The 18,545-nt window shown below is 37.9% G+C and overlaps 1 protein-coding gene across 1 annotated transcript in view; it reads left to right on the top strand.

The window, feature by feature from the left end:
• Positions 1-18,545, top strand: part of LOC133243936 (ATP-binding cassette sub-family C member 4-like) — a 590,639-nt gene that overhangs the window by 540,200 nt on the left and 31,894 nt on the right. Inside the window, exons 32-33 of the mRNA XM_061410637.1 lie at positions 11,927-12,016; positions 18,166-18,338. Coding sequence (XP_061266621.1) covers positions 11,927-12,016; positions 18,166-18,338 — 263 coding nt within the window. The remainder of the gene's footprint in view (positions 1-11,926; positions 12,017-18,165; positions 18,339-18,545) is intronic.

The raw sequence follows: 18,545 nt of genomic DNA, 5'->3' as shown, positions 1-18,545 counted from the left end.
AGTTTGAGCAAACTCTGGGCGATGGTGAAGGACAGGGAAAGATGGCATGCTGCAGTCCATGGGGTGGCAGAATCAGACGTGACTGCATGACTGAAGAATAACAAGAGAAAAATGAAGTTAAATTCCCAAGATTTATGTTTTGATTGTACCCATCTCTGAAATGGGCCAGATGAAATTAGTTTTAGAAATAATTAGCATGTCTGCAAATTACTTTTATGTCCATGGATGAAAGTATCTATAAATGTGCCCTGTTAATGCTTCTTGATAAGAAAAGGTTGTGTGCTTATGTACATAAAAGTACTCCCTATATAAAGATATAACACTGGATGATTCCTGGCTCTGCATGTAATGTTTTGGCAGTACATCTGAGCAAAGACTAAACATCCCTTGACATCACCAGGCTTTGGATTTGCTCTATCAGTTTCCATTCTACCTTTGTGCCTGCTTTATGTACACACTCCAGAGAGTTTGCTTACAGAACATTATTAAGCTCTGTATCCATGTAGATAATAATCGCCAACCATTGTAAACACAGAACCTTTATTTATTTTTGTTTCACTTTATATGCACTTTATATTCACTCCAATGCACAGTATTGGTTGACTCAAGAGAGAGAATCTGAAGAGATCCTGCAACGTGTAAATGGTCCAAGGAAGTCATTCAGGAGGCAGCCAGTGATTGAATGTTTAAGAGTGGAGACCAAGTATCAACATGACCCACACTTTTATTTCTACTCTGCCTCATCTGACTATGGGGCCTTGATGAAATCATTCAGCTTCTAAGGTTCATAGTACTGGGCCTTAAACCAGTTCTAGAAATTACTGCTGCACAGATTTGTTGTGAAGATATAACTGGATAAGAAAACAGTTGTGGCCCATTTCTAGTTCTTAGGAATCTTCAGTCAGTAGTAGCTATTACTATCCTTAAGGATCAGGGCATTGACCTTTCCAATAACTTCTAGTTAAGTAGAAAGAGTAACACATTCTGGACTGATTTTGCTGTTTAATTTCTGTTTATATTTTTGTGGTTTTGGGTGATTTTTTTTTACATGTATTTTTTACAGTATAAAGCACATTGTTTATATAAATTTAAAGAGTGAAGGGAAAACAGATTAGCAAAATAGGAGTTTTAAGGAAAGGCAAGACAGAAAAATCTGTCTTTCCAATAAGAAACAGGAGAGAATATCACTTCCTTTTTATCTTTTGATATCTGACTCCCATCCCATAACGTTCTTTCCAGCCCCTGACTCTGTACCCACTCATACTTTCCAGCCCTCCATGAAGATTTCTGGCATTTTTTTGCCCTCCCCACATTCTTGACTATTTTCTTCCTCTCCTTGAGGACAGGGCCTCTGTGTCTCATTTCTGTTGCTCTAGTGTTTGTTGAAGGCCCTGACAAGTTACACAGGTATTAATAATAATCCCTAACATTTGTGGAATCCTCAGCTCTGGGAGTTGGTGATGGACAGGGAAGCCTGGTGTGATGCAGTCCATGGAGTCACAAAGAGTTGGACAGGACTGAGTGACTGAACTGAACTGAACTAACATGTTTTAACATGTTCCCTGATTCTTGGTTGGTAAAAAATCCGCCTGCAGTGTGGGAGACCTGGGTTCTATCCCTGGGTTGGGAAGATCCCCTGGAGAAGGGAACGGCTACTCAGTCCAGTATTCTGGCCTGGAGAATTCCATGGACTGTATAGTCCATGGGGTCACAAAGCGTTGGGTACAACTGAGTGATTTTCACTTTAACATGTTTTACCCTCTTACCATCTCCCACTTTTTGCTCACAAGAATTCTATGGTTATCCTCATCTTACAGATTTTAAAACTGGGGCACTAGAAACTTAACTTACCACGGGGCAAAGCCTGGACTTTAATTTAGAGAGATTCCCAACTCCAGAATCCAGCAGGAGAAAATCTGATACTGTGTTTACTTGAAGTTACTTATCTCAGAGCAGAAAACTTAGAATCCTCTTTCCTCAAACAAATAGGAAGCAGTGATGCTTGTTTTCTCAACACCTTGATTTAGGAGTCCTAGGAAGCTGAGCTCAGGCTCTGCCAAGGGGGAGCCTCGTGCTGTTTCTTTGAGTTGCCCCACTTAAGTGATCCAGGTCTGCATCATCTTCCCTGACTCCCTCTGCCCTGTGATCCTGTGATCAGCAGCAGCTTTCAGGGTGGTCTCTCTCTCCCCCATCACTATGGACCCCAACATGAACAGGTCAGAAATGGGGAGATGTGATAGCAACAAGGACTTGCCTAGAAACCAGAGGCAGGGGAGTGGTGACATAGACCATCCATCCTGAAGTCCTAGGGGGAACTTTCAAAGACAAATACTATATAATCTTAGGAAGGTACTCCTCAATTTGTGTTCAAAATTTCAGGAAAAAGCAAAATATGAAAGTACTTCCTAGATGATTTCCTTAAGTGGAACAGGTATCTGAAGTCTGTGCATCCTTTGTGCTCAGAATGTGAAGTAGTTAAGTATATTCCCCAGAAAGAACACCAAGGTGAGATTATATTCAGGGAGTAGTTACTTATGTGAAAGGATCTGGAAAATGAATTTCAAAACTTCTTTAGATGATACTCTACACATAGAACCCTTTATTCTATTGGTACAAAGAAGATGTTTTCAATTGAAGAGAGATTGCATGTGAATTCAATATTTATGATTGTAGTCTAAAGGTTGGCACAGATCAACAGCATCTTTATCATGGTTAAATAGATTCATTTTAATATTTGATAGTTTTTTTTTTCTTTTAAATCAAAGCAAAAGCTAAGTATTTTTTACACAGCCCATTCTGCTCTTTGGTATTTCCATTCCCTGAGTTTTCTTCAGTCATTGAAGAAGGTGAACCAGAGCTGTTCTGACTTCTCTGATATGTTCTTGATATACTTTAGCAGAGGGCAGTTTCTTGCTTTGGGACTGAAATGATGAGGATAAAGATTGTGCTTTATCTGCCTCGTTTGTAATCCCTTGTATGATTTTTGTCTTGGTCCTGGAAAACCAGGAAAGAAAACCTGGTTTTCTTTCTGTTTTTTGTTGTTGTTAAGAACAAATCTCAAAGAGAGAAGAGGTAGATGTGCTGTTACTAGTAAAGAAATACAACTAGATTCTAGCCTAATGCAATTTGCCCTTTGTTTCCAACACTGAAATCTTAGTTAAAAATCCCTGGAACTGTTCTCTGGAGTGCCTGAGGATTTTACAAGGCTTAAATTAGATTTCCTTTGTTAGTTAACAGTGTGCTTTTCTTCTGAATATGGATGACCAGTTCATTGAGAGGCTACAGAATTAAAAATGAAAGGTGTTTGGGGGAAACCAAAATTTAAAGTGACTTTAGGTTATTCTCTTTTGCTTGAAACAGGGAGATGAGCTGCTCCTTAAGAAAGGTCCCCAGATTAGAAATGAGAACATAGCCCTTAGGACTTGGGGAAACATCAGCAGTAGCTACTCTTTATGTACTTTAGCTGAGGGCAGGTTCTTGCTTTGGGATTGAAATGATGAGGATAAAGATTGTGCTTTACCTGCCTCATTTGTAACCACTTGTATGGTTTTTGTCTTGGTCCTGGGTCATTTTAAGCTTCAGTTAGTGGGTAGGGTTTCTTTTCAACATAGTTTATAGTCTTTCTTCCAGCAGCATATGCAAAGGTCCAGTAAGACTGCAGTTTTCAGTCTGCAGTTGTGTTGAAGGTTTATCAATTTATTGCCCTAAATGCTCTGATTCAGAGTGGCTATTTTTGGGTCACACACCTAAAATGACCTTGTGTTATGTTTGTAACAAAGGAAAAATTCAATACTGAATATGACACAGTGAATTACATTTTAAAAAGTATAATCTTTAAACCATGATGAAAAAATAGTTTGCTTTGATTTCTTTCACCAGTGTTTTATAGTTTTCTATATATAGGTCTTTAGTTTCTTTAGATAGATATATTCCTAAGTATTTTATTCTTTTTGTTGCAATGGTGAATGGAATTGTTTCCTTAATTTCTCTTTCTATTTTCTCATCATTAGTGCATAGGAATGCAAGGGATTTCTGTGTGTTGATTTTATATCTTGTAACTTTACTATATTCATTGATTAGTTCTAGTAATTTTCTGGTGGAGTCTTTAGGGTTTTCTATGTAGAAGATCATGTCATCTGCAAACAGTGAGAGTTTTGCTTATTCTTTTCCAATTTGGATTCCTTTTATTTCTTTTTCTGCTCTGATTGCTGTGGCCAAAACTATGTTGAATAGTAATGGTGAAAGTGGGCACCCTTGTCTTGTTCCCGAGTTTAGAGGAAATGCTTTCAATTTTTCACCATTGATGATAATGTTTGCTGTGGGTTTGTCATATATAGCTTTTATTATGTTGAGGTATGTTCCTTCTATTCCTGTTTTCTGGAGAGTTTTTTTTTTTTATCATAAATGGATGTTGAATTTTGTCAAAGGCTTTCTCTGCATCTATTGAGATAATCATATGGCTTTTATTTTTCAATTTGTTAATGTGGTGTATTACACTGATTGATTTGTGGATATTGAAGAATCCTTGCATCCCTGGGATAAAGCCCACTTGGTCATGGTGTATGATCTTTTTAATGTGTTGTTGGATTCTGATTGCTAGAATTTTGTTAAGGATTTTTGCATCTATGTTCATCAGTGATAGTGGCCTGTAGTTTTCTTTTTTTGTGGCATCTTTGTCAGGTTTTGATATACTGGTGAAAGAAATCAAAGAGGACACTAATAGATGGAGAAATATACCATGTTCATGGATTGGAAGAATCAATATAGTGAGAATGAGTATACTACCCAAAGCAATTTATAGATTCAATGCAATCCCTATCAAGCTACCAACGGTATTCTTCACAGAGCTAGAACAAATAATTTCACAATTTGTATGGAAATACAAAAAACCTCGAATAGCCAAAGCAATCTTGAGAAACAAAAATGGAACTGGAGGAATCAACCTGCCTGACTTCAGGCTCTACTACAAAGCCACGGTCATCAAGACAGTATGGTACTGGCACAAAGACAGAAATATAGATCAATGGAATAAAATAGAAAGCCCAGAGATAAATCCACGCACATATGGACACCTTATCTTTGACAAAGGAGGCAAGAATATACAATGGATTAAAGACAATCTCTTTAACAAGTGGTGCTGGGAAAATTGGTCAACCACTTGTAAAAGAATGAAACTAGAACACTTTCTAACACAATACACAAAAATAAACTCAAAATGGATTAAAGATCTAAAGGTAAGACCAGAAACTATAAAACTCCTAGAGGAGAACATAGGCAAAACACTCTCTGACACACATCATAGCAGGATCCTCTATGACCCACCTCCCAGAATATTGGAAATAAAAGCAAAAATAAACAAATGTGACCTAATTAAACTTAAAAGCTTCTGCACAACAAAGGAAACTATAAGCAAGGTGAAAAGACAACCTTCAGAATGGGAGAAAATAATAGCAAATGAAGCAACTGACAAACAACTAATCTCAAAAATATACAAGCAACACCTACAGCTCAATTCCAGGAAAATAAATGACCCAATCAAAAAATGGGCCAAAGAACTAAATAGACATTTCCCCAAAGAAGACATAAAGATGGCTAACAAACACATGAAAAGATGCTCAACATCACTCATTATCAGAGAAATGCAAATCAAAACCACAATGAGGTACCATTTCATGCCAGTCAGAATGGCTGTGATCCAAAAGTCTACAAGCAATAAATGCTGGAGAGGGTGTGGAGAAAAGGGAACCCTCTTACACTGTTGGTGGGAATGCAAACTAGTACAGCCACTATGGAGAACAGTGTGGAGATTCCTTAAAAAACTGGAAATAGAACTGCCTTATGACTCAGCAATCCCACTGCTGGGCATATACACTGAGCAAACCAGAATTGAAAGAGACATGTGTACCCCAATATTCACCGCAGCACTGTTTATAATAGCAAGGACATGGAAGCAACCTAGATGCCCATCAACAGATGAATGGATAAGAAAGCTATGGTATATATTCACAATGGTATATTACTCAGCCATTAAAAAGAATTCATTTGAATCAGTTCTAATGAGCTGGAAGAAACTGGAGCCTATTATACAGAGTGACATAAGCCAGAAAGAAAAACACCAATACAGTATACTAACGCATATATATGGAATTTAGAATGATGGTAACAATAACCCTGTATGTGAGACAGCAAAAGAGACACAGATGTATAGAACAGTCTTTTGGACTCTGTGGGAGATGAAGAGGGTGGGATGATTTGGGAGAATGGCATTGAAACATGTATAATATCATATATGAAACAAGTCGCCAGTCCAGGTTCAATGCATGATACTAGATGCTTGGAGCTGGTGCACTGGGACGACCCAGAGGAATGGTATGAGGAGGAAGGAGGGAGGAGGGTTCAGGATGGGGAACACATGCATACCTGTGGTGGATTCATTTTGATATATGGGAAAACCAATACAATATTGTAAAGTTAAAAAATAAGAAAAGAAAAAGAAAAAATAGTTTGGAAACTAATGTTTCATTTAAATTGTTACATTGAATAAGCATGTTTTCCTGACTGTTGTGCCAGGCAACTCTTATTCATTGAGGTTTATTTGTACTTTCAGAAAAAAATATACATGGGCCAATAAATGTAGTGTATATTTACATGAAGTTTGTATATCCTGCTGTTGCTGGAAGGCAGACCCCTTCCAGGGCCCGAAACTGTGCTCTTGTCTAACACTCAGAAATGAATTGTCCAAGGAGACACATGTGCTGACAAAGCAAGAGATTTTACTGGGAAAGGGTGCCTGGGTGAAGAGCAATAGGGTCAGGGAACCCAGGAGAACTGCTCTGCAATGTGGTTTGCAGTCTCGGGTTTTATGGTGATGAGGGATTAGTTTCTGGGTTGTCTTTAGCCAATCATTCTGACTCAGAGTCCTTCCTGGTCGTGTATGCCTTGTTCAGCCAAGATGGATGCCAGAGAGAAGGATCCTGGGAGGTGGTTGGATATGTGGTGGCTCCTTTTGACCTTTCCCGAACTCGTCCATTTGGTGGTGGCTTATTAGTTCCATGTTCCTTACCAGGACTTCATGCAAATGGTTACTATGGTGCCTGGCCCGGGTAGGCGGTTTCAGTCAGTGTGCTTCCCCTAACACTACCATAAATCTCTACACTGCCATGTCCTTCAGTATAAATGTTTGTACACTTATTTATAAAATTAGTTTATTTATATGATTGCTTAGAGGTAGGTACTTTAAATAATATCAACTGAGAAATGATCATTGGGAATTCCAGGTGCTCCAGTGGTTAGAACTCCGTGCTCTCACTGCTGTGGCCCTGGTTCAATCCCTGATTGGGAAACTAGGATCCCACAAGCTGCATGGTACTGCCAACAACAACAAAAAGAACATTAATTTGACCCTTGCACTTTGTGTCTACTGTGGGCAGTTTTATTAGCTTTTATCTGGTAAGTGATGAACGAAGAATGAGTAGAAACCAAAGTGAACACTACGCATCAAACACATTCACATATTCAAATAAATATTGTTCACAAATGGACTGATGATTTCAAGCAAAATAGAGCTTCAATCAGTTGCTATTTTTATAAATCATTCTTTTCATTCAACACATTTTCATTAAAGTTTTGTTGATTTTTGAGATATACATTTGGCATGTCATAACAAAGAGAAATATTCTTCTTTACTAAACTATGTTCTTCCACTTAATAATGCTAAGTAAGCCCGCATACTTGCCAAATATATCCTTTTAGACTGACACTGTAGACTTAAGTGAGAACATGTATTGCAATGGGAAAATGCTGAAACAGTTTTTTATATTTGTTTTTGAAGTGTGTGCCAATCAGAAGTGGTTTGGTGATAATTAGCAGAATGTGTTTAAGGCCTACAGAGTGTCTAGGGGCTCTGTTTAAAGCTCAGCATAAAGCAGCTGCAGATGCTGGTCAGGGGCTCAGAAGTGAGGGACTCCCTCTGCTGCAAAGAATCCAATTTTAGTCTCCTAGTCTTTGATGAGCTTCATCTGCTTCAAGGAGTTTCCTAAAGAGAAGGTGAGGGAGATGACAATAGGGAGAGACCGTGATTACAAAATAGACCTGATTATAAAATAGACCCTGATTACAAACTAGACCCTGATTGAAATTTTTTTTAAGTCTTTATTAAATTTGTTGCTATATTGTTTCTGCTTTATGTTCCTGTTTTTGGCCACAAGGCAGATGGAATCTTAACTCCCTCACCAGGCATCAAACCTGCAACCCCTGCATTGGAAGGTGAAGTCTTAACAACTGGACAACCAGGGAAATCCCCCTGATAGAACTTTGAGTGGGGTCTTTATGCCTGTTCTCTTGAACTACCAAATGTGTTAATGTGTTGTTGTTGTTCAGTCACTCAGTCATGTCCAGCTCTTTGTGACCCCGTGGGCTGTAGCGGGCCAGACTCCTCTGTCTGTGAGATTTCCCAAGCAAGAATACTGCCATTTCCTTCTCCAGGGGATCTTCCCAACCCAGGGATCAAATGCTCTCCTGCACTGGAAGGTGGATTCTTTACCACTGAGCAATCAATCTTTTAAAAACAAAGCAATTTAATATTTTTCATAAATTAGCTTAGGTAACACCTCTCTAGAGTGTACTTTGAAAACCAGATGGTGCTTTATCAAATCCTAGACCTCTTATGGGATGTGAATTTGCCCTTTGAAAGGAGCCTGAAGGAAAAAATGTTTAGGTCACATAAGCTATGATGGGCAAAGAAACAATCTCTGCCTTTCATTGCCTTTCATTGTCTTTCAAGCAAAAAGGCCTGGTCTCTCTTCTCCTGATTGGGCTCAAAGCTGGTTCCTTTAGGTGACCTCTTTCAGTTCCTTTATCTCTTCAAACACTAGTTCTCAAAGAGTCTCTCATCTTGAGCCCAGAGCAGAATTCTGTCCATAGTTTAGGTTCCTGGGGGAAAGTAGAGGAGAGTCAGAGGAGAGGGATGAATATTGGGCACCAGCCTCCCCTTGCTTGGCCATGTCATTTGTGTAAACCTCATGGAAATAGCTAAAAGAAGACAAATCATCTGGCTTGTTAGAATCTTAGAGTTGAAAATTAGAAAGAGTAATAACTTGTTGTTGATGTTTTTTAAATCTGAGGCAGAATGGTATTCCTCTAATCAGGAACTCTTATCACACTTAGATGGTTGTTTAGTCTTTGACCCTAAATTCAAGTTTTAAAGAAACCTTAAATTTGGTCTCAGGATTTTTCAGTTCAAGTCACTAATTTTAACATGTCACATGGCTACTGATTTTCATTGCTTTTTGGGGTATATCAGCCACTTAATCAACCTTCTGCAAATGAAGGTTAAAGTTAAATGTCTTTTTAATCTTAGATTTTGCTTAAGGATGCATCTTTTTTTCACGGCACACCATATATTTTCTGCATCCATTTCTCTCTCACCAGACTTGAAACAAAGACAATGAAGGAAGGTAGAGGAGGCTGAGTGTCATTCTTCATGGCTGGGGAAAAGAAGTCTGTCTTCTTCATGTTTCTTCTGAGGCTTTTATGAAGTGAGAAGGAACAGTGCAATTTGAGGCTGGTGATTGTGAGCAGTTTCAGGCACTTGTGGAAGAGTCAGATTTCCTCTTGTTCTCACACCCCCTTGTTCTGTGCCATTCACTGAAAGGAGCCAATTACACTCTTCTCTGTTGCTCATATTCTGTGGCCTGGCTTAGAGTCTTCCAGAAGAAAACTTAAATGGCTTACATGAGCTTATGTATAAGATTCTCTCCTGAAGCCAAGAAAGGTATTTTATTTCCAGAGTAATTTACTTGTGGCTCCTCCTAAAGTAGATGAATAGGAAGAACTATTTACATTAAAATAATTTTATTATGACACAGGTCACAATATGTTTCAGGTCATCCTGACCTTGCAGTTAGTAATGAGGTTCTGTGAGGCAGGTCATCTGACATATAGGTGAGAGAAGTAGGGACCAGCTGATGTAGACTCAAAGGTGATCTCTACATGGACAGAGGAGCCTTCAGTTCAGTTCAGTTGCTCAGTTGTGTCTGCCTCTTTGAGACTCCATGGACTGCAGCACTCCAGGCTTCCCTGTCCATCACCAACTCCCAAAGCTTGCTCAAACTCATGTCCATCGAGCTGGTGATGCCATCCAACCATCTCATCCTCTATCATCTCCTTCTCATCTTGCCTTCAATCTTCCCCAGCATCAGGATCTTTTCCAAGGAGTTCTTCGCATCAGGTGGCCAAAGTATTGGTTTCAGCTTCAGCATTGGTACTTCCAATGAACATTTAGGACTGATTTCCCTTAGGATGGACTGGTTTGATCTCCTTGCAGTTCAAAGGACTCTCAAGAGTCTTCTCCAACACCACAGTTCAAAAGCATCAATTCTTCGGCCCTAAGAGAAGACTTGCTGCTGCTAAGTCGCTTCAGTCGTGTCTGACTCTGTGCGACCCCATAGACGGCAGCCCACCAGGCTCCCCTGTCCCTGGGATTCTCCAGGCAAGAACACTGGAGTGGGTTGCCATTTCCTTCTCCAATGCATGAAAGTGAAAAGTGAAAGTGAAGGCACTCAGTCATGTCTGACTCTGTGCAACCCCATAGAAGGCAGCCCACCAGGCTCCCCCATCCATGGGATTTTCCAGGCAAGAACATTGGAGTGGGGTGCCATTGCCTTCTCTGAAGAGAAGCCTTAGGCCCCCGTAACTGACATTCTCTTTGCATGTGTGGAGTTGTTTCATTCACATATGTGGAAAGATTCCAGATCCTGGGAAGACTGTTTTACCAGTAGAGAAAATAGCCTAATCTTTATTCTTCAGTGCCAATGTGAAACTATTTAATAGTTCTGTTTTGAGGCACAAACCTGAAAGGTTATGGCTGTGAGCTGTGAATGGTGCCAGTATTCTTGGTCTCCAGAGGACAGAATTTCAATTCAGGATCAAAGATGACCACTTTTGACCACTCAGAGCTTTTGTGTAGCAAAGTTTTTTTTAACATAACAGGGATAGAGAAAGCTTCCAGCAAAAGGGGCTGGAAGGGTGGGCCTAGGAGAGTAAGTACCCCCCTTGCTAGAGTCTTTAGCAAGGCATTACATATTGTTAGTGAGATGCTAATCATAGATAAAAGAAACACAAGGCTGGCTGATAGAACTGCACCAGGCTCCTCTCCCATAACATACATTCTGAGATAGCATCTGCAGGAGGGGAGCAGTCTCCCACTAAAGTATCTCTGGGTGAGATAAATTGTATCCATAAAGCAGCTGACATTAGTTTTTAAAGAAAAGCAGTTTTCTAGGAAAGATAGATTGTTTCATTAACATAGCTTAAGAGAGGATATTTCCTTGAGCAAGATATAGTGTTTTGCTGAGCAGATATTAGCTGGAGGTTTGAAAAAGTTAGTTTCAGATAGTCCCCATAGCAACATAGGATTTAAGAAACCTCTACTATGCCAAGGAATGTGCCTTTTTGCCTTCTCTCCATCTTTGGAGACCCTGACCTTCATACCCGCCTATTAAGCCTTTCAAACCTCAATTAATCATGCTCTTGGTATTTCCTAGTATCACACCAGAATGACAATTTATCTAGTGCTGTTGGTATAAAATTTCTCAAGTAATTATATCCTTATTTTTTTTTAAATTAAGTAGGTATTACCAGTGAGGCATTGAAAAAAGTCAAATCTTCCTTTCTGTTCTTCAGGTTTTTCTTAAGGTGACACACCTCAGCACTTTCTTTTGTTGGTGTTCAATGGTCCAGAGGATATTTTGCAGCACAGTTTATACAACTGGAAATTATTTTAGAGATACTGTTTTTGTAAATGGGCATTTACAACCTTATTATTAAAGATTACAGTGAATTTTGATTTTGTTCATTTTAATTCTGTAAGTACTGGAATAAAATGGATAAAGTTGACTGATAACATTTACTATTTTGGGTTATTTAGGAACCTGTTTTATTCACGGGAACAATGAGGAAAAATCTGGATCCTTTTAATGAACATACAGATAAGGAACTGTGGAATGCCTTAGAAGAGGTAATTTATTAAATGTTATTAGTTTGTTAGCATCAGTATATGTGTGTGTACATTTATAGCACTGCAGGCAATTAAAGGGGAGCTTATCCATGTAACTGACTTTGTTTACCTCCTAGCAGAACAGTGATGACCTGTGTATTTATTTTGATGAAAAGCAAGAATATAATGCCTCATATTTCCACTGTAGCTTTTCCTCTAGAATCCAAAGCAACTAGACACATTACCTTGTCTTTGTGTTGTGTTGTATTCAGTTCCAAAGCCGTGTTTGACTCTTTGGGACTTCATGGACTCCAGCATGCTAGGCCTCCCTGTCCTCCACTATCTTCCAAAGTTTGTCCAAGTTCATGTCCATTACATCAATGATGCCATCCAGCCATCTCATCCTCTGATGCCCTCTTCTGCTCTCAATCTTTCCCACCATCAGGGACTTTTCCGATGAGTTGGCTGTTCGCATCAAGTGGCCAAAATACTGGAGCTTCATCTTCAGTATCAGTCCTTCCAATGAGTATTCAGGGTTGATTTCCCTTAAGATTGACTGGTTTGATCTCCTTGCTGTCCAAGGAGTCTTCTCTAGTACCACAGTTTGAAGACATTGATTCTTTGGTGCTCTACTTTCCTTACAGTCCAGCTCTCACAACCATACATGACCACTGGGAAGACCATAGCTTTGACTATAGCAGAGCACTAAACTAGATTTTTAAATTATGGGTTAAAATTCTATTGGTTACCTAGTGAATTTATTACCCCAATTACCCTGTAATATTCATGTTATTCCTCAGGTATTAGGGAACATCTACTAAGTAAAGACAATAATAGCTTTCCATTATTAACTGAGAGAGAAATGAGATCATACTACTAAAATAGTGTGATGTTTCATAAGTGTTGATAAGGGTAAATTATACAGTTGGAATGTGATAATAATTATATATTGACTGCTATTTTAATCCTGAAGAGTAAATGCAAGTAACAGAACCCTGGAGCTCTTGTGACGTTTTTATAGTTTTTAGTTCATTTCTAGAAGATGTTCTATTTGTGTAGTGTTTCCCTTTGGACTACTTCTTTGAATCTCCTCACCATTTCATGAAATGGATTTTGAGTGTTAAGATGTTGTTAGTTGGCATATTTTAATACAAATTATTTTCTGCATTTGCCCCAGTTTTGTAAATTGATTCTAAGCTACTTATGGCAGAAAATATATCTCCACGCCTAAACTATAGACAGATTTTAAACCCTCATAGGACTTAGCTCAGTCTTCTGCTTTTAAAAAGTAAGCACTTAATAAATACTTAATGTTTGATTGATCTCTTCAGTTCAGAGAAGCATGGCTTATTTCTCTCAAAACAATATTTTTTTTTATTCCCACAGATCCCAGTGACACAGTGTTGTTGTTTTGAATTGGTACTTTTTGTCATTTAGTGTCACCCTTTCAGGGGTATCTCTCAAATCTGTAATACACAGATGAATTTGACTGTGAGCAAGCCGACTTGAAGGCCTGACAATCTCCTGCTAATATTTCTGGTTTCTGAAGGATGTCAGTACTGAGTCTCACACACCCACTCTGCTTTCTAGCAACTGTGAGGATTTTATGCTGTTAAATCAGGTCGATTGCTTCACTTTCTACCTGAAAAGCAGTCGACCTCTGATTTCATTTAAGTCAGTGAGTCTTTCTACAGTGAAATTCTAGAAGAGAAGAGGTAGAGAAGTTAACCATCAAATGTAAATAAAGATGGAAGGATCCACTTCTACTGGACTCAGAGGAAAGATTTAATGATGAAATTAGTTCACACCTTTCAAAAAACTAGAGTATTGGTAACTTATTTTCCAATTTGTTTCCAAGCCTGAGATCTCTCTTCACAGACCCTCCAGTAGTAAAATAACTATAGAATTTTAGAACACATTGTTCCATGGACAGTGAAGAAACATTAATTGGGAGATAAATCCTTTGAAAAGCTATCTTAGAACTTGGCTCTTACTTATATTTAATTTATCTGTAGGAGTCAAAATCAAAATAAAATGTAGTGGCCTCTGAATTCTAATACTGATGAAGTGCTGGAAGTGGTAGACAATACTAAGATCTACCTTTAAATAAAGTACATTTGGAAATTTCTGTAAATAGAAATAAACATGAGTTTATTTCACAAAGTGAAGTGTGTGGTTTCCATATGCCACTTCCAGAAGTGGTCCTGTTACTTTAGTGGTATCTCTTAGGGAGGAATCATCCCATCATTATATTTCTCTAGGAATTGTTCCTTTATGACTTTTATGTGATATTCTAATTGTTAGAATATCTACTAAATTTTTCATTGATAAACATGCAAATGTCATAAAGAAATACTTCCTATAGTAACAGAGTGATGAGATGATTTGTCAGTCTAAGAAGTATAACTCAAGCAAAGAGATCAATTTTTAGGTGGATTAACACCCCCCAGTTATTGGTTTATAAGTGATGCCAAACAAATGGAAAATGTGAACCCTAACTCAGAGTCTTCCTGAGAGTAGGAGGCACCACTACGTTTTCTTCTTTAAGAACTTCAGTTAAAAGTAAAAGAAGGTTTTTAAATTTATTTTTAAATCCTTAGTTCTGTCTGCTCTTTCTCCTTTGACTGATTTGGACACTCAGAAGGGAGACAGTTTTATGAATGCTGCCCATCTCATCTTAGTTATTTTTTTCAAGGTATTCTGAAAATAAATTTTTTCATGTAATGATAAATAGCTTACTGTAAAATGAGGAAAATTCATCAGAAATTAATGCTGATTGGGACACCTAAAAAGCAAGGGCAGCTCTACCAATATAACATGAGTAGTGCCTGAAGATGAAGCACTTTATCCCTCAAAGGCTAAGGAGTCATGGTAAATAAAACTCTGGAAAAGAAAGAAATATATATATATATACATATATACATATATATATATATTTAATATACATACATATATATTTAAAATAGTGACTGATTCACATTGATGTATCAAAGAGACCACTGCAACGTTATAAAACAATTATCCTCTAGTTAAAAAAAAAACAAACCAACAAAAAAACAACCAAGAACTCTTGTAAATAACCAGCAGTATGTTGCTTCTGTTAAAAAAAGAAAACAGCTTTAATCCTGGAATAGACAACTAAGGATGGTGTGCCTTATGAAAACTGTGAAGAAATAACCCAGTTATGTTAGATGTTGATAGTATCTCTGTTAGGACACAAGTGTGTCTCATCACACAGGAAACCAAGATTCAAAAATCTGGGTGTCAGCAGCCTGTGCATCAGGAATCACGTGATTCAATCCTGGCTGTGGAGAGAGCTCATATGTCCATTTCCCAGGACCTTGTATTTAGGTGAATGGGCTCCCCGCTTACTTCCTTTACTGCTGGTCCTGCTTTAGTAAAAGCTCTTCTCCATCTGTTGATTGCATTTCAGTGTCTCTTCCAGCCCACACCAGCCTTTCTTTTTGAAAAGTAGGAAGGTTCTACAAAATATGGAGACCATCTGACATCTCACAATCTCCTGTGAGGGGCATTGGCACCTGGCTAGTAGATACAGTATATATAGTAGGTTACTCTGAAATCATGATAATAGAAATGGTTGTCTTATAAATTCAGATTATTACTTTTAGTTTTGCTGTAGCTTATTACTTTCCCAGGCTCAAAAACAATCTCAAGCATTTTATACTGAGATATATATTTTTCAATAGTATTATTCTCTCTGTTTTCCTTAAATTATACCTTTTAAAATGCCTTCTACAGTTACATTATGATGTTATGGTATCTTGAAGCCAGTTAATTGTTAGAAGAATATATTTTTTTTACGCTTCCTTTTAGTAACAAAATAGTATTATATATAAATTATCTGTATGGATTTGTTTCCTAATTTATAGGAACAGGTGTCACAAGATAAGGTACACTTATAGCTTCATTCATACATCCAACAAATATTTATTGAGAGACCTTTAGACAGGCATAGTTGCAGATTCTAGGATCATCACAGTCATCAAAATTGATAAAGTCTCTACCATTTAGCTTAAACTCTTGTGGAGAAGATGGAAAACCAGTCAATGCATGTGTAATAAATTCTCAGTGCTGATACATGTGAAGAAGGAAATAAAGCAGAACATGAAGAGAGGCCAGCTGACAGCATTATTAATAATGGGCAATATCTGTTGATTTCTTTGTATCAACCACTACAAACTCTACACATACTGACTCATTTTATACTCTGACGATGTTAGCAACTACATACCTTTATTATTTCATCTTCATGTTAGTCTCATTCTCACAGTCTCAGAAAGCAGTGTTTACTGGAAAACATTTTCACCTCACAAAAGCCTCAGTCCTTGTAGGCTGAAGTGGAAAACCTGAAGGAAAGTAAAAAACAAACAAACAAACAAACAGCTTAGTGATGAGATATCATCCAAATTGAGAGCAAGTGTGAGATTATTTCTTTAAAGTTAAGACATCAGTCTTATGAAAGACCAATTTGATGTACAAAGATTACTAATGTCAGCTCAGAAGGAAAAGTGATAAAAGCTTTGCCGCTGTCACACCTTGGATTAGTCCCATCACTGGGTGCAGATGTATGAATTTGTTTCATAGATAGAACACTAAGTCCTCTTCCTTGTAATGGAGGAAAGGGGGTGACTAAGCTGACATCTTCCATTTTATAATTTTCACCACAAGTACTTGCATCACAATCCAAATCTTACCCTTTAGATTCTGTAAATATCAATACCATACTTAATCCTAAATCAGAATTCCCTCTTTCTGAGCTTGAACTCCATCAGCATCATAATTCAGGATCATATTCATAGAACTACTCCAGCATTTAGGATACCATGTTGCCCTTTCACCCCTAGTGTTTTGTTATTTGACACTGTAATTCTGGGTCCCTGCTCACTGGCCATCACTCATCAATCTGTTGGTCTCTTAATCTGAAGTATATTTACTTTTTGTTCTTTAACTTCAAGCATAGTATGGGTTTGGTTCTTATCCCATAATATTTCTCCAAAACAAATATTCATTGAAATGACTCCTACCAACCAGTGACTTTCAGATTATCTCTGGCAGTTAAAAGTTTGTTTTATTTAATCTTATGATTACAATTTAAAAAGATTTTTTATTGAAGGATAATTGTTTTACAGAATTTTGTGGTTTTCTGTCATACATCTACAAGAATCAGCCATAGGTACACTCATGTCCCCTCCCTCCCGAACCTCTCTCCCATGTCCCTCCCCAACCCACCCTTCAGCCTGTTCCAGAGCCCCTCTTTGAAGTCCCTGAGTCATACGGCAAATTCCCATTGGCTATCTATTTTACATGTGGTATTGTAAACTTCTATGTTACTCTCTCCATACATCTCCCCTTCTCCTTCTTCTCCTCCCCACATGCCCATAGATCTGGTCTGTTCTCTATGTCTGTTTCTCTGAAACTGGAGCCTATTACACAGAATGATTGCAATTTGTTCAGAGTAGATTAATATAAACACCACCCATACCCATGGTCTGGGGGAAATAAGATGTTATGTTGTGTTCTGTTTTTCCTGAGTTTTCTCACTGCAAAACATTTATGATATTGAAGAAAATCCAGTTGACAGGTAAAACAGATATGGGATTAAATTTGGGAAGGAACCAAAGCCAAAGTAGGCTCCAGGTTTAATAATATATGAGGTACAGTTTGCCATTGTTTGAATTTGTATTTTTTTTAAACCTTTAGTTCTTCCAAAATGGTAAAATACTGATAAGATTATATCTTTAGAGAACCATACTTCCTACAATAATTTTGTTAAAAAATTTTTTTCCCTTAGTGTACTAACACCTAGGCAAAATATACTTTGGGAAAACTGTAAAGATCCTTTTAACTTTTCTGTTTAGATCAGATTGGGAGAAGTAGCTTCATTTCTTGAGAGACTTCCTTAACTAATCCCTGGTGGGGTTTCTGGTGGATGTCCTATGGCAGGGATAGGGGACACTGAGATCTTTCTGTCCTGAGTTGACTCCACCATCTTTCTCAGTGAATTCTCCTTGGAAGGAGCTCTCCCCATCAGGTGGCTATACATGTAAGATACATAAGAAGTCCTGAGGATGTCAAAACTCTAACATATGAGGCTTATCTCCTTCAGCAGAAATTTGTGTAGGAAAATGTTCTTCTTTTTGTATCCACAGGTACAACTTAAAGAAACCATCGAAGGTCTTCCTGGTAAAATGGATACTGCCTTAGCAGAAACAGGATCAAATTTGAGTGTTGGACAGAAACAACTGGTGTGTCTTGCCAGGGTTATCCTCAAGAAAAATCAGATATTGATTATTGACAAAGCTACATCGAATGTGGATCCAAGGTAAGGGGCTGAGGTCCATGAAACCTGGAATCTGAATTTTAAATGTGGTAAATGGAAAATTCTCGATGATGCTTAAAAATGTTTTCAAGTGTTCTCTTTGTCTCAAAGATATCTCTTGATAAGATTAATTCTAGAAAACAAAGAAAGAAACTAAAGCATGTTATAATATTGTTAGGAGACTTCCTAAGAGAGCAAAATTCCTAAATG

Source organism: Bos javanicus, unplaced genomic scaffold (assembly GCF_032452875.1).
Source record: "Bos javanicus breed banteng unplaced genomic scaffold, ARS-OSU_banteng_1.0 tig00001600_1, whole genome shotgun sequence".
Classification (NCBI taxonomy): Eukaryota; Metazoa; Chordata; class Mammalia; order Artiodactyla; family Bovidae; genus Bos; species Bos javanicus.
This window is presented reverse-complemented; position numbering and strand designations above follow the sequence as displayed.